The sequence below is a fragment of the Hypomesus nipponensis genome, chromosome 2 (assembly GCF_054491055.1).
Source record: "Hypomesus nipponensis isolate SF chromosome 2, ASM5449105v1, whole genome shotgun sequence".
NCBI classification, from domain to species: domain Eukaryota; kingdom Metazoa; phylum Chordata; class Actinopteri; order Osmeriformes; family Osmeridae; genus Hypomesus; species Hypomesus nipponensis.
This window is the reverse complement of record NC_140362.1, coordinates 12,039,203-12,064,331: the sequence shown is the minus strand read 5'-3', so window position 1 is coordinate 12,064,331 and position 25,129 is coordinate 12,039,203. Positions and strand designations below refer to the sequence as shown.

At 45.2% G+C, this 25,129-nt stretch overlaps 1 protein-coding gene across 1 annotated transcript in view; it reads right to left on the bottom strand.

Annotated features, from left to right (window-relative positions):
• The window catches only part of LOC146300816 (neural-cadherin), a 95,315-nt gene extending 83,509 nt beyond the window's left edge, over nt 1–11,806 (bottom strand). Inside the window, exon 1 of the mRNA XM_084669743.1 lies at nt 10,879–11,806. Within this exon, the coding sequence (XP_084525869.1) occupies nt 10,879–11,806 (928 nt within the window). The remainder of the gene's footprint in view (nt 1–10,878) is intronic.
• Nucleotides 11,807–25,129: the final 13,323 nt, after the last annotated feature.

The window sequence follows — 25,129 nt, the reverse complement described above, 5'->3', positions numbered from 1 at the left end:
GGGAAACTAGGTGTGGACAAGTGTGGGCTGAACCAGGTGGCTCTGGATGGAGGGAAGAGGAAAGAGGGCAGAAACGCAACCATGAAGCTTAGATCACTGTAAACGAACAAAGTCTGCCCGTGTCTGTGTGTGTGTGTGTGTGTGTGTGTGTGCACGGTGTGTGTCCATACTTGGCTGAGGGAAGATGAGGGTACGCTTTGGAGCTAGACAGAGCTCATTAACGGGGTCTGGGTTAGCTCTGTGTGTTCATAAATCAGCCAGAAAACCCAACTCCAAAGCTCCAGGAGGTAAACCGACCCCCACAGGACCTCCTCACACACACACACACACACACAGGCACACACACACACCCTTTCATGTGCTGGATACACACAAACATAAACTCAAGACTACCAGAAACACACACAAGCTGAATACACCCCATTGGAAAGATCTACAGGAGACAGCTGAAGTAAACCTGCACATCACGGATAAACTGAGCCCGCCTACATACATAGACACACATACGTGCACACATGGATACACACATTCCTGCCAGGCACACACACATAAAAAAAAGGTATCACTAAAATTGGCAACGTGTAGAAATGGGATTTCTTATCATTTTAAGGTTTTACATGTTGTTGTCTCGCATCATTAATAGTTGATGGGATCGGGGGCTGTATTAAAAATGTACCACGGCTTCCTCCAGGATGCTGAACTGGGAGATGATGTAATCCCAGTATGAAATCTAGAAATTAGAGTAAAGAACAGTGAATAGATTTGAGCATTGAGAATGTGAGGCCAAAGGTTTCTGTGTGTGTGTGCTTACACCAGCAACTTTCCCTTGAGGTTAAGAGGCTTGTTCAAGTGGTCTGTGGACCCTGATTTATGTATCAAATCTAACTCAGGAGGGTCTATTTTCTCCCCCACACTGGAGTTCGTTCTTTTATAAATGACCCAGCGAAAAAATTAAATAAGCGTGACATCAAATACCATTTCATTGTTTAATCCAAATTAATGTCAGTCAGTCAACTTTCTTTTTTTTTTAATACGTATTCTGTTGACTTTTGACTGAGAGGTGAAGCTGACCAACCCAAGTGAGCGCAGGTTTTTAAGGGTCCGTTCCCAGAGATGCGTCCTCCTCGGCTCAGCGCTCTGCCCTCCCGCACCTTCCTCTCCCCGAGCATCATGCTCAAAGTCTTTCCCTGACCCGATGAAACAAACTTGTGAACAAAACCTTTGATTTTCCTTAATAGATGAGTTTGTAAAGTGATTCCTCCCCAAGAATTCTTAATTGGGAAGGCGTTTGATGTGTGTTACAAGGTTTGATTAATTATACAAGTTGCGAGCAATAAAATGAAATCAGTTCTTAGATATCTACTGGCAGGCTATATGACTGTGAGTGCGGGCGTGGGTTAGTGTGGGTTTGTGTGTGTGTGTGTGTGTATTGTCAAGGAGCCAAATCAACCGCTGGCATACAATTCAGTGTGTGAAATGTGTGAGCAATGCTAACATCTCAGTTTTGCATCAAGGTGCTTGCTGGTTGGTGATATGAAGTGGATATAGAAAACAGCAACAAGGTCAGAACGACTAACGTAAAACAAAAAGCTGTCTCTGGTTTGGAAAACATCAAATCCCATGGGCCAATGCTTTAGTATGCATGATGCATGTTTGACTTCATCCTTAGGATGCACAGAAACACACGTGCACACATATATGCCCCCCCCCCCTCTCCCTCCCAAACAACACGCAATGCCAGAGAACTGACAGCACTTAATTTATTCTCATGTCTTTGCTCTGGCGAGGTGTGAAACATTGTGTCCCTCGAGAACAACCTCACACACACCCAAACACACACACACACACACACACACTTTAAGTGCTTGTTCCTTCAGCTACTGGGGGGGTAAACCAGTGAATTACTCCTCTTACACGGCCAGTTTACTCCCATTTACGTCTCGCCTCCAATAAAGCCCACCAATTGAACGTGAAATCTCCCAACGCAGCCCGTTTGTTTGTTGATTTTCTGCCCGCGCCCAACCAAAGCGGCCCGGCTGCTGTATTTGCTTAATTGATTTCTCCGAGGCCTTTAAATCTTTAAACGAGTCCCCCTTTTTTTACTGGCAGTTTATTCCTGTACCTCTTTGAAGTTGGCATTTCAAAAGCACGATAGAGCGAGAGACAGAGAGACATTGAGAGAGAGAGAGCTTCACAGTCGTATGAGAGTCTGTGGCTGCTGCGCAGTCAATCAATAACAACATGTGTGGAGGGTGTGTTTGTGTGAGTGTGCGTTTGTGCGAGTGTGTGTTGGCCTGCCGTTGATCTTACATAATATCGATCACCCGTCCCACATACATCTGACTGCAAAGGAACTTTCCGACACATGTTGATGAGGGTTTTAATACACTTCTCTCTCTGTCTCTCTCTCTCTCTTTTTCTCTCTCTCTTTCACTCCTCTCTCGCTCTCTCCTCAACACTTCTAACAAACTCTAGCTTTACAGATAACTCTAGGTTGGTGAAGTTGAGTTGACTTACTTTACCTGTCAGAAGTTACCTCATTTAGAGTTCACTTCTTGTGTCAGAAGGTCTAAGCAAAAAAGTCTATATTAAAGCGTGTGCATGTGTATGACTGAGTTTGTCTGATTGAGTTTGTGAGCAAATGGTGGGTGGGTGAGTTGATTTACTTCATATAATCTCTCTGCGTGTGTGAGAACAGTATCTATTTTTAAGCATGTGCGTGTGACTGTGTATGCCTTCACCACTGGTGCAGGTGTGCCTCCAGCTATGTGTGTATGCGCGCAAATTAAAAATGGTGTCTGTGTGTGTTGGTGCCCGTGTGTGTTCTGTGTGTGTGTGTACAGTGTGTGTGAGCGTGCGTGCGTGTGGGAGAGAGTTGCCGAAAGGCCCAGGTGTTCCTCAACAACAGCCTGGTTTATGTGGGTCATAATGCCCCCAGTCTGAGCCTCAGCGTAATGAGCATCCACACCTACCTCACCCTGCCCAACGCTGCACCCTCATTAACCGGAAATAGAGCTCTCGCTCCGGCTCCCGAGGCCGACCAAGCCCTGAGGCCACGAACTGGGATCAGTCCTCTCTGCCCTTCCAAACAACCGGAGGACTGCTGGCAAAGAATGCAGGAGCTGACCAGAGACCAGTGTGAAGAAGGATTCCCGTTTCCAAGTGCCCTGAGGCCCTGAAGGAAGACTCGTGAGAGCAGCACAGACAGTATTAGTCCAGCTAATGAAGGGCTAGGTCTGAGTGCAGAGGGAGCTGTGTCTCCAGGTGGTATGCTGGAGCAAAGTGGAAGATCTTCAGTAGGATGGCGATGTGTGTTGATCTCTACACACGTGAAGGGGGTGTGCATCCAGCACATCACAGATAGGTTTTCGCTTTCTCGTGTGGTTTCACTCAAGGATGACTCGAGAAAAGGTCTCTCGTTATGACATTATTAAACCCACCCGCTTCCCAGTAAAACGTAAGTCTTTAAAAAATTCCCGGTGCAACTGGGAGAAACCACACAGAGGGGGCTCATCCTCCGAGATCACAAATGAGGTGTTGTGGGATGAATCACAACCATGTTCAGCAACGTTCTGGACTCACTCGGGACTCACTTTATAACGGACTCACTAGGGTTCATAGCAGTGATATTCAGTGTCAATGACCGGACGCATCCTCAAGCCCTGACAGAGGGCTGACTAACGTGACCGGCCTTCCTGTGGCTTGGTTCTGTGCGCTCTCTCCCTGGGGACAGAGCAGAGAGGAGACATCCAGTACACAGATTGGTTGATGGAACAACACACAGCTGGGCTTGTCGGGAGCTGTACGCAAACACATGCACACACACGCGCCCACAAACAAATGGGTCTACGCGGATGCACGTCAGTGTATGCACACACACAAACACACAACACACATTCACATCATTCCCAATCTCTGATCACTGGTTGTGGGAGATACATTTACTGACTTATTGAGTGTGTGTGTGTGTGTGTCTGTGTGTAAGTGTGTGTATGGAAATGAGAGCCTCCCAAGAGCAGGCTGTGCTTGTCTGTTGACGGAGAGGGATTTGAGAGGCTATGACAGCATTTATTTATGTGTCTCAAGGAATTAGAATAAATCCCTGCACACAAGTTTGAGCGTGTCCAATTTCACAATTAAGATGATGATGGCACAGGGGATCCGATTTCTGAGTGTATGTGTTTGTGTGTGTGTGTGTGTGCGCTTGGGGTATGCAGTGTACGTGTCGGCCTGTAAGTGCTTGGCGGTACGGGTCGGATGTGCAGGGCCCAGTGGAGGTCGGGGTTGACCTTGTCCTAGTTGGTCATTAAAAACGCCGTGCTCGGGGCTACACAGGATTGGCTGTCAATAACCTATTATAACACAATGGAGAGGGCTTGCCCTCACTCTGGCATGAAGTTCAATTAAGAGGGAAAGAGAGAGAGAGAGGGAGAGGGAGGATGAGTGAGAGAGATAGAGAATGAGAGAGGAGAGGGAGGGAGGGAGACAGAGAGGATGAGAGAGAGCGAGAGAATGAGAGATGGAGAGAGGAAGAGAGGGAGAGATCAAATGAAAGGAGGAGAGAAGAGGGAGAGAGAGGAGGGAGGGCGGGCGGGCGATCAGATTAAAACAGCAAAGAGGATGAGGCACAGGGGCGGGGGTAAGGGAGGGAGGGGTGTGTGGGAGGAGTGTGTAATCACCTGAATTATAAAGGGGGGGTAGGAGCGAGAGGAAGACCTGCTTCCTCGCTTCCCCCTTCTGTCGTCCCTTCTTTCCTGAGAAAAGTAGAGAAGGCATAAAACACAGAGAGAGAAAGGAAGAGGGGAGAGCGACAAACTTCTGGGCACCCTTCCTACCAACCCCACAGTGGACCTTTGACTCTCCTCATGAGACCGTCCTCGGCAGCTCCAGGCCTGTGTGTGTGTTTGTGGGTGTGTTTGTGTGTGTGCTTGTGTGTGCGTCTGTTTATGTGTGTGCTGCTCCCATGCCTTCCCAGTTATAACGCTGATTCAGGCAGACCCAAACAGTTCTGCAGGGCTATTTGGTACAAAAAAAAACAATTCTGGGGAGGTTTAGCATCCTCACAATGATTTATCCTGCAGCTCTCTCTCCTTCACACACAACACACACACACCCAGCAGGAAGCAACACTCAGAGACATTCACAATGACAGAGACAAACACACCAGACTAGCTACAAATTCCCAAATATGCATATCAAGACAGATAAGATCAATGCATAAACGCTTTTATGCATGCACACACAAAAGAATGCATACACACACAAGGCTCTGAGGCAAACCAAAAAACACACACCAAACAAACGCTAACAGTTTGCTGGAGCCAAATTAACCAAATGGGACAGAACACCTTCAAGTCAATAAAATCAATACATATTTTGTGGAGGAGATCATTATCATGCTGTACACCTAATAATCGCAGTAGTCTGAGTAATACGATACACTTTCTTGCTCACGCAAAGACCGCTTTCACACTTAGTTATCCCTGCACCATTTGAATGTAAAGCGTCCATATCTTTAATGGCGTATACAGCCCTGTGGGTACACCGCCGGGCCACCAAGTCCCCAGTAGATGGGTTAAGGGTTTACAGTCATGGTCGGGGTTAGAGTGAGAGCGGCTGAGACACTGGTGGGCTGAGGACGGCAGGCAGGACTGAGGCTGGGTGCTCCAGCCTAGGGTGAGGCCAGAAATAAAGAAACGGATCAAAAAAACAAAGAAAATAAGAAAGAGAGAGAGAGAGAGAGAGAGAGAGAGAGAGAGAGAGAGAGAGAGAAAGAAAGAAAGAAAGAAAGAAAGAAAGAAAGAAAGAAAGAAAGAAAGAAAGAAAGAAAGAAAGAAAGAAAGAAAGAAAGAAAGAAAGAAAGAGGAGGAGGAAAATCCCCTGATCTCTGTAATGAATATGAACAATATATTTATAATTACATATGTTGTACCTTCACTGTGGACTGCTTTGGCAACATTGTTTAACCGGAACCTTCATGCCAATAAAGCATATTGAACTGAATTGAATTGAGAAAGAGAAAGAGACAGAGAGAGTGATAGAGAGAGTGAGAGACAGAGCGACAGAGTGAGAGAGAGAGAGAGAGAGAGAGAGAGAGAGAGAGAGAGAGAGAGAGAGAGAGAGAGAGAGAGAGATAGAGGGGATGAAAGTGAATCCAACCCAGCCTGTCATCTGGATGTGTCACCCAATTGCGCCTGAGCAGAGTAAATGTATGAATGCCTGCTTTTTCCTCCGTTATAATGTGATGACTGGATGGTGTGTGTGCCATCACACACACAAACAGACACAACCTTCCAGACACCCAATCATGCACACACACACACGTGAGACACGCACAGAGACCCCGCCACCAATTTACGTCCATAGCATAGGACAAAGACAAAAGTTAGACTCACTTGTACGCATCAAACGTGGCAAGCCATTCTACCATTTGTACTGGCTCACTACTGACATGACAAATAACTCATATTAGCGAGTAAGAGGTGTGCATCTGAGTCTGAGAATACATACGGCACTGCTAAAACTGACCTAAACATGTTTACATGTTCACAACATCCTGTCCATTTTGTGCCGACTAAGGGTACGACAGCCACTGTGTATTTGGTTCCAGTCAGAAAAGCAATCCAACCACACAGCGGCTGTCCTAATTGCCTCATGAGAGGAGAAACACAGGGAGTTTGCTCTCTGGCTTTTGTGTCCTACCTAGTAGGACTTTCTTACAACCCAACGCCGAGTCAACAAGAAAGAAAACCAAAGTCACAGCCAGAGTAGCACCACGTCCACGTCTGTCACAATCTACTGTGGGGGCCCAATTGATCTTTTTTTTTTCAGCCGCTGACGAAGGGACTTTCTGGTCTCTCTCATTCCTCCTTCGCTCTTGCTCTCTTTTCACTCCCTCTGCTCTGCCACCCATTCTCTCTCTCCCTCCCAAAAATCCTTTCATTACCTCAGGCCTTTGGGTAAAGAGAAGTGCTGCTGTGTTTGGGGAGAGATAAAGTTGTTTCTCTCTGAGGTTTATTCAAACTTTCATGGGTGCTAGCCTTGGATCCCTCTGGGGTGTGGGGGGAAGAAGAGAAAGCCCGGCTCTCCCATGCAACACAAACACACAAACACACCCAGACACACACACACAATCCATTTTCACCATTTAACCAACCTATACATTCATAGCTGAGAAAGAAGGACAGAGATTTGTGTGTGTGGCCCTCAGAATTGTGCTATTTATACACACACACATCTCTCACGTACACACACCTCTACAGCATTTCCACAAACTGCTTCCAGTGTCCGCTATAAATTTGAAAGATAGAGCACCCCCCTGCCTCTCAAGTATCACATAAGACAGATGTCCAACATCTCAAATCAGATCAGGGCAATGTAGGCCTCCTCATCTTGCTAGGTGAAGGTGCTTGAAGGTGCTTGAAGTCAGGCCAGTGATATTAACATTCTCAACGCAACACAGGACATAGTTCGGAACCATCGTGGATTCACATCACCGAAACCTTGAGGTATATGTACACCGACACACAAACACAACAAACACACACATTCCAAAGCCCCATCAAAAACGATGGCTTCGACAGGCAGCAGGTCGAATTCAAATCTGTGTGGTCTTTCCTTGTGAGGAAAAGAAGGGATTGGGCCCCCAAAGAGTTTTCAGTTAAGTCCTCAGTAAACATGTGATGCCCTACAGCTAAGAGTAAACAATGGTGCCAGACAAACCACTGGCCCCACTGAGGGTGTGAGAGGCTCGTTAATTAAATGGTATCTGACACCACAGTTGAGTCACCGACAGTGGTGTCCTTGGATTGGCGTCTACCCACTAAGCAAACACACAAACCTGGGTTCTGATGGAGAGGCATGAGTTGGATTTCCATTAGAGCATGGATCGGTGAGGGTGGGATGCACACAGGGTTCCGTGTAGTGTGTGAATAATATTCACTCGTCCGCCTGCAGAACACACCTAGTATGTTCCAAAATCTTCGAGTCACAAACAAGAGTTTCTGTCCTAATTGTACAACCTTGAAGAAACAGGTAAACTGCCAGAAATGAAAAGCAAAGGACACAAACTTGTGAGACTTGTGTGTGAGCATGTGCGTGTGGAGGCATGCACTGGGTGTACTGGGACTCAAGGGTGGGAAAGGATCCAGAGCCCACTGATTACTAGGGGTGGGGGGGTGAGGTGGTGGAGGGGGTTCCTTCATCTCCCAGCATTCAGTCCTTCTACGGAACGGAAAGAAAACAAACTGTCGTCTTCAAACACCCTCAGACGGAATGTGGCACAGTGGCACCGGGCAAGACAATAGTTTCAACGGTAATTACATCCCCAAAGACCTTAGCGTTGGCGCTTTCCCTACCCATGGTCGCCAGAGAGAGAGACAAAGAGAGATAGAGACACAGAGCGAGAGAGAGACACAGAGAGACACAGAGAGAGAGAGATACAGAGAGAGAGACACAGAGAGAGCGTGAGAGAGACACACAGAGAGACACAGAGAGAGAGTGAGAGAGATACACAGAGATAGAGTGAGAGAATATCTCTTATTAGATGTATTTTACTCATTCTGCCGTTGAATGGATGGGATCTGTGAAGCTCTGACTAGGTAGTTAAAAATGTATGCAGTTCTTTCAAATTGTCCATAAAAAACATAACGTGGTGTATGCCTGTTTAAACTAAAGTTGATTAAGCACTATTCTGTTGTTTGATTCAACATAAGTCTGCTGCCTTGGGCTGTTAAGACGTTGCAGCATGTTGTCGTCTTAGACTACAAAGGCATTGGTCCCATTTTACACTGTAGGGTCTCCAAAGATATCTTTGCATTCTGGCAGTTTAAAGCATCTTTGCTCCGTTTTGCCAGTTCCACACAGTAAATGGTGGTTGGTAAAATCCATCCTGAATCAAAAGAAAAGCAATTTCTCTCATCTCTGTGGCTTTTGAACAAGAAAATGCCTGCCAGCGACACATTGCATCAATATTATATCAGCTTGCATTCTAATTTGAGGACTTCAACACACGATGTAAGATGACACTATCTTCATGGGAGAAGAACTACGTTTGCAGTCGAACGGAAAGGGGTTTATTAATTAATTTCTAATTTTCATGAGCACGACGTGCAGGCAGACAATATAAATGATGTAGACAATCTGTTGGTTGACCTAATTTATTGCATGAGGCATGTGTTATATGCTAATTGAACATGGCTTGAAGTTTCCACAGCTTACTCCAAAGCTTATATAGGGTTGAACTACAACGGAATAAAGGAATGCAATCAGTTCTAGTTTGGACTACCTTCACTGGCATGTCACACTAATTAGTGTGCCCACTGAACACCAAAATTCTGTTGAGATTCCTCCAAATCCTGAATCTAAGAACTCCAGAGTCACTTCTCCAAACAAACTATTCCCTCTGAAATCAGTTGTTTTGGCTTACATGGCCACATGTGCCTGGACTAAGAATGTCCAGGTGAATAAATAACTATAATTACTCTAAATAAACAGAGGATCCAGGCAGAGTTGGTGTTTGGAAAAACTGATTACATAGATCCGCCTGGTGTGTTTGAGGGCACTTTCCTTAACCGAGCAGATGTCGTAATTAAGGTAGCTACCCAAACATTTACTTTGGGTGGTGAACCAATCTTTACCTAGACAACTTTTCATTGTGCCACATCAATGAAAACAGGCCTGACTGACACTGGGCTTACACAGCACCGTTTCATACATATAAAAGAACTGAGGATATTTTTTTTTACAAAAGCATCATACAGTATGCTTAAAGTACTGACCTCTAAAAGACAACAATTCTTTAATCTTGGTAGACTCCCCATTACCTATCAAAAGCTTAGTTTTCCTTCATTCCTTGCTATTCTTTCTGTTAATAGAAAGAATCATATTAAAAACGATTATAAAGAGGTACTGTACATTTATAGTAAATTTAATTTCAGCAGATGTAGACGGCCACAATGGCGCCAGCTGAAAATATTGACCTGTTGGGCCGTGGGCATTTGTTCAGCACACGTCTCCCCACACTGTTACCAACGAGCTGTAATTGTGTTTACCCAATTAGTGGCCTGCAGGTGACAAATGTCACATCCACATTTCGTGCGACAGTGATGTGTTCTCAAGACACATGTCTGCGGACACATCCCAAAGTGTTCAAACCGCCGTCAATGCGCAACCATTCGAACTGGAGACTATAATGCTCAACAACACGAAACAGTCAGTTGAGCCTATACACATTCTAATGAATACCACACTTGTATCTGCCAAAGTCTGGAAAATGTCTCTGCCAACCAGAGCCATCCCTTGTGGCTGCACGTGCCACTTTCTTTATCATAATCAGCCAGGCACATTGACCACCAAACACGGTTGGGAGCTGCATATGACACTTGAAGGGAGGGGAACATTGGCTTTCAAATAATACAAGCACAAGGTCTAGCTGCCACCGTCCGGAAAATTCCGTTGCAAACCTGCCAGTAGAGCGCATGCCAAAGTGATCTCGCGCACCACTTCTTCATCAAAATTAAGTCTGTCTTTTCAGCCAAACTTTGGCTAAACAGTTTAATGATTTAGACCCGATTTTAAAAATGACAAAAATGAAACACTATGATAGACATCTTTTCTGAGCCTCATAACCTGCTCCAAGCACTCAATCCATCCCGTACACGTGGCTGGAAATAAAATCCTATAGCCTACGTGACTTCACTTCAGCACTGTAGGCCACCAACACAATGTTTTGAAATTAGTAGCCTAAGTCAATCGCTTTACTTTTATCAGACCAAACACATAATGTAATTCATAACACAATTCATTGTCAGTTGAACTGTATTGAATTGCATTCATAGCATCACATTATCATATGAAGCACATTTACGCTGGACTTACCTCTGAGATTTTGGATCTTAACCATGACCTCCGAGGGAGACTCAAGTCTGTGCGCCAGATACAGGCGACCCGAGTCTCGCTCTATCTGGACCGGTGAGTCGGCCTCCGAAATCACCTCGAACCATCTCTTCTCAAACTTTTGGTCCGGTATCGTGAAGATCATGTCCCCGACTTTGACATCCTCGGACACTGTCACCGTGTAGAAAAGCTCCTCAGATACCGCTCGTGGCCTTCTCACCTTCGATTCGGCAGGTCTTTGCACATCAAGGTGAAGTGTCACCGGTTTGCTTATGAGTGCAACATCTCCGTTGTCTTTTGCGTAAATTTGTACTGTTATGTTCGAGACACCAATGAGTGAATCAACCAGTTTTACCTGTCCAGTTTGCGGAACTATGTGGATATATTCACATTTTGGGAACGCATAATAAGTTATTCGACCGTTTTTTCCAGCGTCCCCATCCTTCGCATAAAAACGTGCCACTTCGGAACCGACCGGAGTCAATTCATCCACTGCTCGTATGTCATTCACACTGGTGAAACTGGGTATGTTGTCGTTTGAATCGAGCACCTCAACTTCAATCAAAAATACACTTTGAAAACATCCGGACAGAACAGCTCTAAAATCATAAGATGATATGAGCTCTCGGTCTAAAGTTTTGGTGGATTTCAAAATGAGATGATGTTTTCCTTGATGGTAAACCAAACGAAAATCTGACGCATACTCCCCTTGTAAATCTGTCTCAAGTTTTAAACCATTGCAGTCGTTCCCAAATGTTAAAGCAACTCCGTCAACTACAGTTCCAGTAGGTTTATTCTCACCAATGTGTCCATAAAACATAAACTGTTTCCCATTCGCCAATGAATATGTCACCAATGCGACAAGCATAAACGCTTTCAGGGCACCCGGTCCGCTTGAACCTCTCGTCATGTTTCCATCAAATCAATTTCAGTCACTAGTTCAACATTAAAATTCCGTAACGCACAAAAAAACTAAACATAAATACCAAGACACTGCAAAGGCAAAAAAATAAATGCTTTACGCAAAAAGAAAGAGTGACAGTTATTCAAGCAACTGCACCACAGTGTCAAGTTCACTTTCGGCTTTTTCCGTGCAGCATCACTCGAGCGCACCGAGGATGAAGTCTACACTGTCAGACAAATACACCGCATTTGCTCCATGTGGCACTATGATCACCGCCCCGAAAGCAAGAGCCAATCAGAGACTGGAGTAGAGCTTGCAGACACTTTCATAGGCCCATCCACAGGGACTTTGATTTAACTACGCAGGAGAAGAACGTTGGAGAGAGCTTTTAGTATTCAGGTCCACAATTTAAAACGTTGTGTTTGTGGAATGGATGAGTTTTATTTCTTAGAGAGGCTTGTCCTTAGAATGCACATTTGGTGTTTCCTCTTTTTTCTGGGCTTGACATGAATGGCAATCAGTATTCTGTCGGGAACTGCAGTGGTCATCAGGCTATCGCACGGCCACATTTTGACTGAGTGAACCCCGTCTTTTCCCCCATGAAACATTGAAATGCTTTATTAATGTTAAAAAGAATCAGCATCCTTTGTACAACAGTAAAACAACATCAAAGTAGAAGTAGCTTCAAAACATAAACCAAAGCTCATTCCAACAGAAAGATCTATTCAACATGAGATTACAATTAAATTATACAAACCAGTGCAGAAATACTATATTTTCAGTGAAAATGAAAACATATATACAAATTTAAGCATAACTTTTTGCATGCATGGACAGTGTTGTATTGTAGTCTACGGATTAGGTCAATCAGAAAGATAAAATATATTTGCTTGCTTTTTCAACTTATACAGTGAAGTGCAACCAGAGCAAGGGCTGGAATTTACTATTTCCTTTTCATTGGCAAAACTGTATCTGGCAGAAGTATAATTTGTCAGGAATCTTGTACATGAAAATGCAATTTAAAAGGATCAATATTTTTGGGATGCAACACATATTTCCCCTTCAGAGTTGTATTGACCAAAGGCCCGTGGCCTATTTTAGTGTATTTTACTTGACACTAAATCTGTTAAGGTTGGAATTTGTTTAAAGTGTGTGTGTGTTCCAGTCTTGAACTGGAACACAGTCACCAGGAATGACTGCAGTGCAGTGTTGTATTTAGCCTACTAAACTGTAAGCATCAAATTAAGACTTTTGTTAGCCCTAGATCAATTGACCCGCATCTAACGCTGGTTCAAATACTGCACCATTTACTGTAATCTAAACGAAAGTGCTAGTCTAAAACATTCCCTCTTCTAAAGATACTTCTAATGGCGCCTTTACTTTCGTTCACCTCAAATTGGCCGATGGCTATGGGCAGACTTTTTGAGGCACTATGAGTTGGTGAAGCCTTGAATTGTTCAGTCATGGTCCTCGTATCTTCCAACACATGGCCCTTGCAAGTGGGCAGCCCAAGCCGAGCCTGAAGGCTAAACCTACAACACATTTTTCACGCACCAACACCCGCCACAGGGCTGGTGCTGTGTCTCCTACACCACTTCCTTTCCGCTTCTCACTTTGCCAAACTGGTTTTGTCTGTAGCTCTGTACTTGCCATTGGTGTTTCTTCCAACTCCTAATAATACGCGACATACAGTACGAATAGCAATGAGTTTCTTCCTGATTTCCAATGGATGAGACACGGTTTTTAGTGTACGTTAGTGAGGAATTTCACTGCTGTGCTGAATTCCCAGTGGTAAACAGGTCTTTATTCAGATTGACTGGGAAAAAAAGATGATAAATAGAACAGACAGGCACATGAATTGTGTGCCGTTTACCTTTGAAACACACAAAAACACTTAGAAGAGATTGAACTAAAAAGGAGATTTTTTTATGTTTAATGGGGAATAGGTTAAGCATGAAAACTCCAGTCATAAAATAATCGACCTCTGCAGCAAAAGAGGATGGAAAATACCCCCCCCCCCCGCGCTCCCTCTCCTCCCCCACCTCAAGTTGTCTTTTGAGAAGCTGTAACACAAATTACAGCAATTTACCCAAAGAGCCAGCGCGTGTGTGACAGGGGAATGGGTTTGGAGTTGACGGTGTCGAATGTCGTGTCACAGGCACTCATGCCAGTCTTTCATCACATTTTGGCACACCTTTCCACCCTGAAAAAAAAGTGATGAGGAGAGAGAGACAGAGAGAGAGAGAGAGAGAGAGAGAGAGAGAGAGAGAGAGAGAGAGAGAGAGACAGAGAGAGAGAGAGACAGAGAGAGAGAGAGAGAGAGAGAGAGAGAGGGACAGAGAGAGAGAGAGAGAGAGAGAGAGAGAGAGAGAGAGGGAGAGAGAGAGAGAGAGAGACAGAGAGAGAGAGAGAGAGAGAGAGAGAGAGAGAGAGGGAGAGAGAGAGAGAGAGAGAGAGAGAGAGAGAGAGAGAGAGAGAGAGAGAGAGAGAAAGAGAGAGAGAGAGACAGAGAGAGAGAGAGACAGAGAGAGAGCGAGAAAGAGAGAGAGAGAGAGAGAGAGAGAGAGGGAGAGAGAGAGAGGAAAATGAGGATGAACCTTGAGCCCCGCCAACAAAGGTCAAGTGCTCTTTTTTCTCTGCTCACATTCCCTTTCCATTTGTCTGTTTTGTTTCTTTTCCTTGGTGTCTTTGTGTGCCTGACTCAACCCTGCTTTTCCTTCTGTTTTGTTACATCTTCCTCTCTTTACAGCCATTTCAGCATGCGTATGAAATTGAAAACAATTTCTTTGCCACTTTCCATGAACACATTTCTACGCAGTTCCATGTGCTTTGTAATGAGATTGATTTTTCAGGCTGAAACGTCTAACCCTGACCAAGGCTAAAGGATGGGCAGTGAGAGAACAACTATGCTCCCAACATCAGACTCCAATTCTGAAGCACAAACAGTCATCAAAATACATGTACTGTATTGCAAGGTTTACTACTGGTGCCAAACGCACCTCATTGCCTTGTTTGCAAATGGATGCAATGGCCAAAGAAAAATGACTGGGTTCAAAAATGGTGTTTCATTATGCCTAGAAACTTTGATCATAATCTGAAGTGAAAATTGATTCTCCCATTGTGGCGAGATATCATGCTTCAACTTCTAAGAAGCTTCTAATGTTCTATTTCTCAAAATAGATAGTAAATAATTACATAGGAAATAGGATTGCATGCGTAACACACAGTAAACCCTGTAGTGTGAATGCATTGGAATGATAAGAAGTTTCACTTCACCAAATCTCTTGTAAAACATCTCTCTGTATCGTGAGTTTTCTTGACGGCATTGGTTTGGTTTGCTTGCTGTTCTAATACATGTTTTGCATGGATTTGTTCTACAACAAAGTTTGATTTACATCCCCCCGTTTCCAACAATCTCTGTTTCTCTCTGCTTCTTGTCCTCTTGCTCTACCTAATTCTCACTCTGTCACATCTCTCTCTCTCTCTCTCTCTCTCTCTCTCTCTCTCTCTCTCTCCCTTTCTCTCTCTGTAAACACAGGGAGCTGGGGTGACAGTCAGATGAATGTCAGGTGGGTCCCACCCCCTCGCTGTGGTAACACAGAGGGAGAATTATTCAACAGTTGAAAGGCAGCCAGGACGTTGGGCGTCCCTGTTCGTCCGTGTCATGTGTCTGATCTCGGGTCAGGTGTTCTCATGCTCAGTGATAGGGCTGTGGTGTACGTGGGCAAGAGTGTGTCCCTGTCCCCTATAGCGTGGTCTCTCAATGTCCTGCATGTGTATGGCAGCCTGAAAAACACACGCACACACACACAGACACTCACACGTACACACACGTTCAGTTTCTTTTCTAGGATCAGCCAACCTTTCTTAAATCATACCCCAATTTAGAGGGAGCTTGAGAACTTGACCTTGCAGCTCAGTGACTAAGCTCTAGCCATCCTTCCATCATCTGAGAAAGAGAGGGATTGATGGGGGAGGAGGAGGAGGAGAGACGGAGAGAGGGAGCAGACACACCAGGAAGGGGCAGGGATGAGAGGATGCGGGGGTAATAAGGCAGAGAGGAAAAGAGAGAGAATGGAGTGAGTGCGAGTGAAGGGGGGTCGGAGTGTGTATGTGGGGGTGGGGGGGTGGGATTCAATCTCTCCGGGATCAGCAGACCGGCAATGACGGCGCATCAATCTCGTTTCATGACATCGTTCCTCATCGTCAGACCAATCGACGGCCGTCGCTGGCGTCCCTCCCTGCCGACTGTCGCCACGCCCCCGTCCGTGCCACGGCCTTACCCCTTCCTGTGCATCCTCCAAATTTACCGCCGGCCGTCGGCCGTGACAGGTACTCTGTCACCTGCGTCAGGTCTTCTGGCCTGTCCTGTCCTGTTCCATGCCTCGGCATCTAGATGGCCTTCTATTGTTTTAAGTTTATATTATACCCTGATGTGTGTGCTCTTACTGAATCGCCTACACTGGCAACTCACATTCTATCCGGAGGGTTCTCATCCGTAGTCCGCAGATTTCTTTTGTTTTTGTTGTTACGCGCTAAATAATGCCTAATTTGAATGATAGGCTAAATACTATTTGACCTTCTATAGATTGCTTAGCACTGCATTGGCTGTGTCAACCAATAAAGCTGAATTTTGTTTTTTTCTTAGATGAAAAGATTAGATAAGAGCAAAAGATTCCTAATATGATGCCTGAGAACATTAGATGTTGTTCCTGACTTGTCCAGCAGAGGCTGCCATCTCTGAATGTGGTTTGTCCAGCAGCCTGATACTGGTGCCTCCTGATTGAAGTAGTGACGCTCTGGTGTCTTCTGGTTCCTGATCCTATTCCGGCAGCTAAATCACTCCATCAGCCTCCCCCCCTTCCCGGCTCCCCCACCATCCCTCCACCCCAGCTGCCATCGTCGCCGCACACCGCTTCGCTAGCCAGCGACGCCGCTAATGAGTAATCAGAGCCATGTCGCCACAATCCCCCCTGTCCGTCTTCATCCCTTGATTATCTTTTTCCCTGTAGCCCCCACCCCTCAACACGCACACCGTCCGGACACACACCCACGCATGTATAGTCTCCTACCACACACACACACACACACACACACACACACACACTCACGCACATACACACTCTCACAAACATTAACCATCAGCAGCGCTCCCCCACCATCTCCAAACCAGCCTGCCTACACCCACACCCCCCTTCCACCCCCCCCCATTCCCCCAGAAAGTCGCCCTGATTGCAATCAATGAGAGCACCTTCTTCACTCCGTCCGCTCCATTTACCCAGCGCCCCTCGAGAGCGCTTAATGGCTAACCCTTTGTGACAGAGTGTATCGTTGGCGGGGAAAGAGGGATGGTTTGTTAGAGCGGTGAAGAACACTGTGCTGCAGAGGCACGACCACCTACCGGCCCAGCCACCGGCACGGCAAACGGTGTTATTGGAAGGAAAGCAGGTCCAATTCTACGGAGGAGGACAGAATCGATGCATTGTCTGACTAGTCAGATTACCTCCACTCCTCTCTCATCTGTTGTTGATAATGTGCGGCGGGGCGTTCTAGAAATGGCCTTTGTGCCCCACCAGGAAGGTTGACACAGCCACAGGCCTCGAAAGAGGCTGACATGATTTCACGCCATAATGCTTTATGGGCCTACTGTACCCCTGGGAAGAAGCTCTATAAATATTGTTTCAGTGTCATGTGGCATGCCACTTGCTATCAAACATTTATCTTGTATTTCATACACCTGTGAGACTGTTCATCACATTAAATTGGATTTAGTTTACTTGTGTTATGGAATATATGTCTTTGAAATCCAGTAAAGGACTTCTGTGTGAGTACTCGACACATGGTGAAGGATACTGTAATTCTGTAATACTGTAAAGTAAAAATATAAACTTTGTCCTCATCGGATACGTTTGATTGTACATGGTTTTTGTAGAAATGAATGTAATATTTAGACGACCTGTAGATGGTCTGTTGAAGCTGTTATTTAGATTTTTTCTTCTAAATAATACAGATTTTATTGTCATTTTTCAGATATAGACATTTTTTCATTTGAAAATACATTAATCAATATTTCTGTCAATGTGCCACCCTCTATCCTTAGTATTACACTTCAGCTGAACCCAGGAGCTAGCCAGTGAACCCCCTGCGACCCACATATGAAGTTTCACCACCTCCCACTGTGCAACACGCAGCGGAATGTAACAGTGCCAATTCAGCTCAAAAACTCCCAGCATCCCTTGCCAGTCGTCTCTGGATGCCCCATTTCTGTTGATGTCAGTTCCCCAGAACATAAAATCCTCTGCAACCCCCCCCCCCCTTCTCTTGACAACTACAACAGCAGCAATGACAGCAAAACTGACTGAAAAGGTACAGAAATGCTTCTGGTGTTGGATGGCATGATCTTATTATAGAACCTCATGACTCTGTTTCTTTTCCATAGGCATGGCAGGGATTGTTTGGAACCGTGCACGTCTCAGTGTTTGACCCATGGAGTGTGCTCCTCTCTCACCCTGTCCCCTTTCTAATAGCCTGTCTCTCTTGTGTAAATATGTCATCCAGTGCATGGCCTGGATTTGGCCAGGATTGAAACAGAAACAGACGGCTTGATCTATCCATTTCCCTCTTAAGGAACAACATATAATTATTGTTAGGAATTATTCTAAAATGTTTGTTGGAAACTGTTGTGGATGAGGGTGTTATATTATATTATTCCAAATTGTTTCCAGGAAGATGTTGTGATGGATGAGAGCTGAGAGAGAAGACAAACGACGATTACAGGACGCCTCTACAATGGGTTACCTCTTGCTGTTTTTGATTTCTGTTTTCTAGATCATTTTATCTATTTATTTATTATTTATTTATTGCTGTAATTGTATTCATTATCTATGGTGTGGAGCAAAGAGAGACTGTCAAATGTAATTTCAAAATGTCTCCTCACAAACGAGGAAGGTACAATGTCAGTGTAGAATTTTTCATGATTTTTTTTTCCGTACTACAAATAGCTCTCAGTTGGAGTGTCGCTTGGATAGGGAGTGTGTGTGTGTGTATGGGGGGGGGGATTAGGATAGTAAGAAGTCAAGGAAAGAGAGGTGTTAGAAGGAGGGTGAATATTTGGGATTAGAGCACTGTTGTGGAAAGTGGAGGGGTATTAAAGCTTGCCTTACGGACACGCTACGGTAATGGCGCAAAGCTACACAACACCAGTGTGAGTGAGTGTGTGTATTAACATGCTTTCTCAAATGATGAGCTGACTAACATCACTCGGAATCGATATGATGGAGAGCATACAGGACTGGAACATACACTCCCACACACACCAAAGTAGAAAAAGTGCAACAGTATTGGCACACTGTCCGAAACTCTGTCTTCCTCCAGGGTAGTATTGTTGACACACGGATACTGATGAACAGTAAATCTTTGGACCATGCAGGTGTATAATCCAAAAGGCCCTGTGGGACCAATCCAGCAATCGGCCCCCAATTACACTGTCCTAAAAGAGATTATGGGTTGCAGATTACTGGTCCACCCGCAAGGCTATCCAGAGTCCTGTGGTGAAATTAATCCATTTTCGATAGCAGTACAATATATCTCCATATGTTGATAAAATAGATTTATATTTAGTGACCATGAAAATGTTTTGTATGCAAATGTATGTGTCTGCCCGCAAGAAATGGGTTGTATGTACTGTGCTTTTGTCAATCAAACTTCATTGCAATTTTGTTTGTTGCGAGTGACATGCTGCGCTTCTTATCAAATGTTCGTGTAGAGCTATGTATCATGTAAATATCCTACTTAAAGAGTTAAGTAAAGGCCTTTGCTGTAGGGGATTTTGCGTTCACAGCACTACCAGTAAGTGTAGAAAAGTAAGGCGAGGAATAGGAGGAGGAGAGAAAAAAGTGATGATTCATAAAGCATTTCAGATTAGGTGGCATTAAGGTTGCCTCGCCATGTTGTTCGTCAGTCACAGCCTAGACGAGTGGAGCGAGCAGGAAGGAAATCCACTAAATCACATATAGCCCATAACCGGCGCAACTGCTAAATCTTTCCCTGGTGAACCAGGGAGGAAGTAAACAAACAATAACCACGTCCAATTTGAAAAAGTATTCTGTTATTTCTTCCAATCTCTGATTCACCTCCTCCCTCTCCTTCTCCTTCTTCCCCTCTCGCTCTTTCTGCCTTTACCTCATTCTCTATCTTTCTCTCTCTTGCATCCATCCCTCGCTCTCTGCCTCTCTCTCTTAGATGAACTTTCCCAGCTCCCCCTGTTGCTAGGTGAACAGCACGGGCGCCAATGATTGACAGGTCTTTGAAAACACCATTATGAGAGGTAAAGTGGAAACAAATAACTTCAAAGATGGAGGGATGGGGGTTGTTGGATATCTTCCAGAGCTCAAGTCAACAGAAGACGAGGACTCCGGGCATCAGACAGATCTGAAGACATGGTTTTTATTCATGGAGCATAATAATAACTGTCTCTTTTCATTATTCAGTTATCAGTTGTGAAATCGTCATGGGGAGGTTAGCTAATCATGCCACTTTTGCCAGTCTATGTGTAGTCGCCTGCCGACAAGGAATTTGAACGCACATGCCCCAACACACACCCCAAGATACAGTCAGAGACACACAGGTGAACACCCTTCCGCCCTCCACACACACATACACACACACACACTCACACACAGTCAGACAGAGAAAGTCTGGCGAAAACATGTGGCCCTCACCCACCACCCCGCCAGCACAGTTGACCGCTGAGATTGCCGGGTGACATTTTGGACAGGCGAGTGGAAGACGCCTGTCTCTCACCCCTCTCTCTGTTCTCTAGCCCCTAATGGGAAACATCTGCTGCGGCCGAGCCACTGAGGGCAAGGTTAGCCTCGCTTGATTTAGCGTTAGCTTAGCGGACCCGCAGTGCTCCCTGCCATATGCCTCTTACCTCATTAGCTAGCTAGCTAGTGTTCTGTCATGAGGCCTGCTTAAGGCTCTTTCCACCTGGGGCTACCCTAGCCCTCTGGCCTACAGCTGGAATAACTAGCCCTCTCATTATAGGTATAGAGAAGGGCACTCCTCAAGAGAACCAAATGTTTACCAGCTAACTCACCTCGGACCTGGCATTCGTTACAAGGGTTGTCATGGAAATGACGGCGCATGTCATTTATCAACTGCTGTCAGTCTCGGCAGTTTGTCAACGTAGAAAGTGGGCCAGAGCAATTAGAATTCTTCCCCCGTCTTCCTCCACCTTGCACCAAACAGGGGACAGAATGTTTGGTGCCGAATCTTTTGGTCAACTTCCGAAATGAATTATTCCATGATTTTTTAACAAAGTAGAAATGGTTCCACTGGGAGTCAGATGTGTCATGCGGCACAGTTAACCATCATTCCCAGCCATACAATGTCTATATGGCCTTGATGTGTATTTCCTTTTGAGTGTGTGTGTTTGCCGAAATCTACACCGTAGGCCTATCCCAAAATATCCTTAACTTCACCTTCTCTGCAGTTTCATCTTTTGACAAGAATCGCAGACTTCAAGAATCACTCAGTATTCAGAAAGTCTCAAGGGAAATGTTTGAGGAGACCTCGAGTAATACTGGGACATCAGTATGCAATTGCGCTACATGACTAAAAGGTACAGTGTGCGAATTGTGAGTGTGTGTATGTGTGTGTGTGAGCATGAAGAGGGTTAATACGACTCGCGGCGTAATCCCTTTACAACACCAAATTGAAGTTCATGCTTGAACACTATTCACAAATAGCATGAATTCAAGACATCAAATACACATATGGAAAAACCCGCAGCAAGCAATTTTCTCAAGACTTAAAGCATAATTGTGTGATGACCGCTTGCAAGAGGAGGCGTAGCAAGCGACATTATCTTTTAAAAAGAAAGAGAAAAAAAGATCATAAATTCTGACACTCTGAGACGAGAGGAATAAAAGAAAGGACAGCCTGTAAAGACTATTGGAGTTATTTATGAAAAAAGCCCCCAGTACAAGTCCAATCTTTTCATGTCCGATCATTCAACCCTTAAATAAGAATGCTTTATATTCCATTTAATGTGACAGCCTATCATTTTCTCAACAATGAAAAGAAACCCTACCGCAGCACTATTGAGTCACACATAGTGGCATTTTAATGAATAGCGAGATGGGCTGAACCGTTTTTGTGTCATGAAAAGAGTATGTCATCAAAAACAGACATTTTTTAAATGACATTTGAGCCTAACTGACGAGCTCCATCGTCCCCCCCTGTTCTTGACAGACAGTCCAAATCCAATTGCGACTCATCAGGGAGTTTTTGATTTCTAGGTACCAACGTTCTTTAGCTTTCTTGGGATTTCACGGCAAGCCGACTTGGTGAGGGTCCAAGACAAATGACGCCTTGTCTCATTGCTGAGTACTTCCTGGTCTGAACGTATCGTAACAAACAAGCTGACAGAAACGGGCCCAGGCGGCAGACAAAGGAGGAGCCATTTGCCGGGTCACATCTTTGATCGGTTAAACGGCCTGTTATGTTACTATTAGGCCACGTCTTGTCAGGCTTGGCACTGAGGGCAGCAGGGCAGTAGGAGACAGAAGGACAGGATGATTGGGGGGGGGGGGGGGGGTCTGTTTATAGGTAGTAACCGACTCTCAAACTAAGCAACTCTCAAATGGTCAAATAGCCAGAAACTTCATCCATTGTTTATGCCAGCATATTATAACCCCAACACCCCCTCTCCCCCCAACGCACACTCTCACACACACACTTAAGGTCAACCGGAAATGGACTGACAGTTCTTAACCTTTAGGAGTCAGGGTGGAAGGTGTGTGTGAGCGCGTGTGTGCCTCTTCCTCGGGAAGCAGAGTAGGAGTAATGAGTCACATACAAAGGACATGTGTGATCCTAACCTTAACTCAATGGCCAACACATGTGTGTCAAAGAGCTGACAAATTGACTGACAGTCGGCCCCAACGACTCACAAACTGGATGTGTGATTAGGGGGAGGCCCACCCTCCATCCCGCTGTCAAAGAAGTGAAACTCACCACTCCATCCTTGTCATCTGTGCAACCCTCACCTTCTCTTTGGAGCGGACTCTCTCTGACCTCCTCCTTCCAGCCCCCCACTTTAAGCCCCCGTCATCTTTGAGCTGAGCTGAGTTGAGTGGTGTCAGCCATAGAATGACACACAGGTGGGGGATGAGACGGGCCATTTGGCTGTGGGCCTGTTATTTTAATAGCTAGCGTATGCTGGGATGAATGAAGGGTAATGACTATGTCAGTGTCTGGTCTCCACACCAGGAAGGAGCCTCGCACTTCGGCACACACACACACACATAACTACACACACACACACATACAGAAAAGCCCTTGAACACACATGCACAGACACTCAAACAATGGATGGTTGTTAAAATGTCCCACAAGTAACTTTTTCCAGATGTCTTGAAATACAGTATTAAGATGCTCTTATGAGTTTTTATAATGGTGTGTGATGAAAATAATAATGTTCACCTCATGAGGAGCAGGATAATGTTCTCATACTTGGCAGAATGGGTCAAGAGATTTGTGCTTTTGGGATTTCCAAACATATTTTCCTATTTCATATATACAGTTTGATATGTGAAAACAAGCCATTATTAGTGAGGCTAAGCCATTGAAGAATAGGCTGTGATACGTTTAGCAGGTAGCACAGTTAGCTAGTTGTGTAGCATTAGTGTTGGGTTATTTAGCGGTTACTGCTTAGCTAGCCTTAGCTGCGCAAGGTCAGTGATATGGGCAAGCCAGGAGGCGAGCAGTGACATGATGGGAGAGACAGGCAGAACACCAGCTCAAGGCCTGGTTATTTGAGCTCCATTAGGCTTCATGGCAAATTATATCCTAATACCTGTTGTCACGGCAGATTCACTGGAGTGAGAATGCTTATCCTGCCAGCCACAGGGGCCAGAAACCCACCCACACAGCACAGCCAAACAGTGTGTGGCCTACACTCATCCTCACATTAACCTTCTCTGCCACACCAACATACACATGATAGGCCTACCCTCTGGGCCACGTGTAAACGCATACACACACGGAAGTTTACAATATACCCATCCCCCCAGACACACACACAGACATCATTCTGTAGTCAGTCATTCACATGCATATGCACCAAGGTACAGGGCAAAGGCAGTCTCTCTCACATGAAGCACACAATGTCATTCCCTGTCTTCCAGGCAAGTGCCTTGCTCTTTCCACATTGCTGGGGAAGCAATGCCCAGAAACACACAGGTAGGATGGGTATTCCTGGAGCCTGGAACATGAGCCATGCTTAATTGTTAGAATAACCTGCAAGGCAAATAGTCCAGCCACAAGACATATCACATAAAAATGGGTTTATTTCGGGTTTATTTGACACGCTTCCTCACAGTCAAGAGTCCTTTTTCTTAAAACTGGGCAAGGAAAAACAGATCAAACACAAACACAATATGGATTGCATGAGATACAAACCAGAATGATAAACCTGTAGTGGTGGTTGCCTCTGACACATATTACAATAGTTTTGATCCATGGTGTGCTAAAGATGTGCAACGTAGTTGAAGATGAAATGTAACGCTTTTAAGATTGGGAGGGTTGTTAGAGTTTAAGAGCTGCTTTTGGGATCTATCTGTCTATGTGTGTGTGTGTGTGTGTGTGTGCTTGTGTGTAGATGTGTCCGTTCTTGTATGTGTGAGCATGTACGACAGAGAGTGTGCGAGCGTGTGTGCAAATGCTCAATGAGTCTGTTTTATCAGGATTCAATCTTTCATCTCAATGTAGTGGCCGGGGAGAGAAAGACGAGCCCAAGCATGGCTTGCTTTTACACACGGACAGAGGTTCCCCAGACAGACTGTGTCCACACGTCCACTCAACTCTGCAAACACAGCTCACAACTACCCAGAGGGTTTCTGGGTCCCAGGTCTGATGCCAAAACCCCAAGACACACAGCTACGCGATGGACCCGCCCCATAAACACAGACACGGTTATCCTCACAATCTCCATACTCACCGTACTGCGCAGAGCCCAAATGAATTCAGTTGCACTGACTGCAATTTGAATGCAGAGACACACACTCATACACACACTCAGGATCCCTAAAGAAGGAAAGATAGATGACTGTGAAAACATTGAACGCAGTCCCTGAGTGCACGAGACAGTTCTGCAATTCCAGTCATATTCCTTGGAGAGAGCAAGAGAGAGAGAGAGAGAGAGAGAGAGAGAGAGAGAGAGAGAGAGAGAGAGTAAGAGAGAGATACAGTATACAGGTAGGTATGGAGATATATGCACAGGGGATATTTACTGGGACTGAAAAAAGTTAACTCCTACTTTCTAAT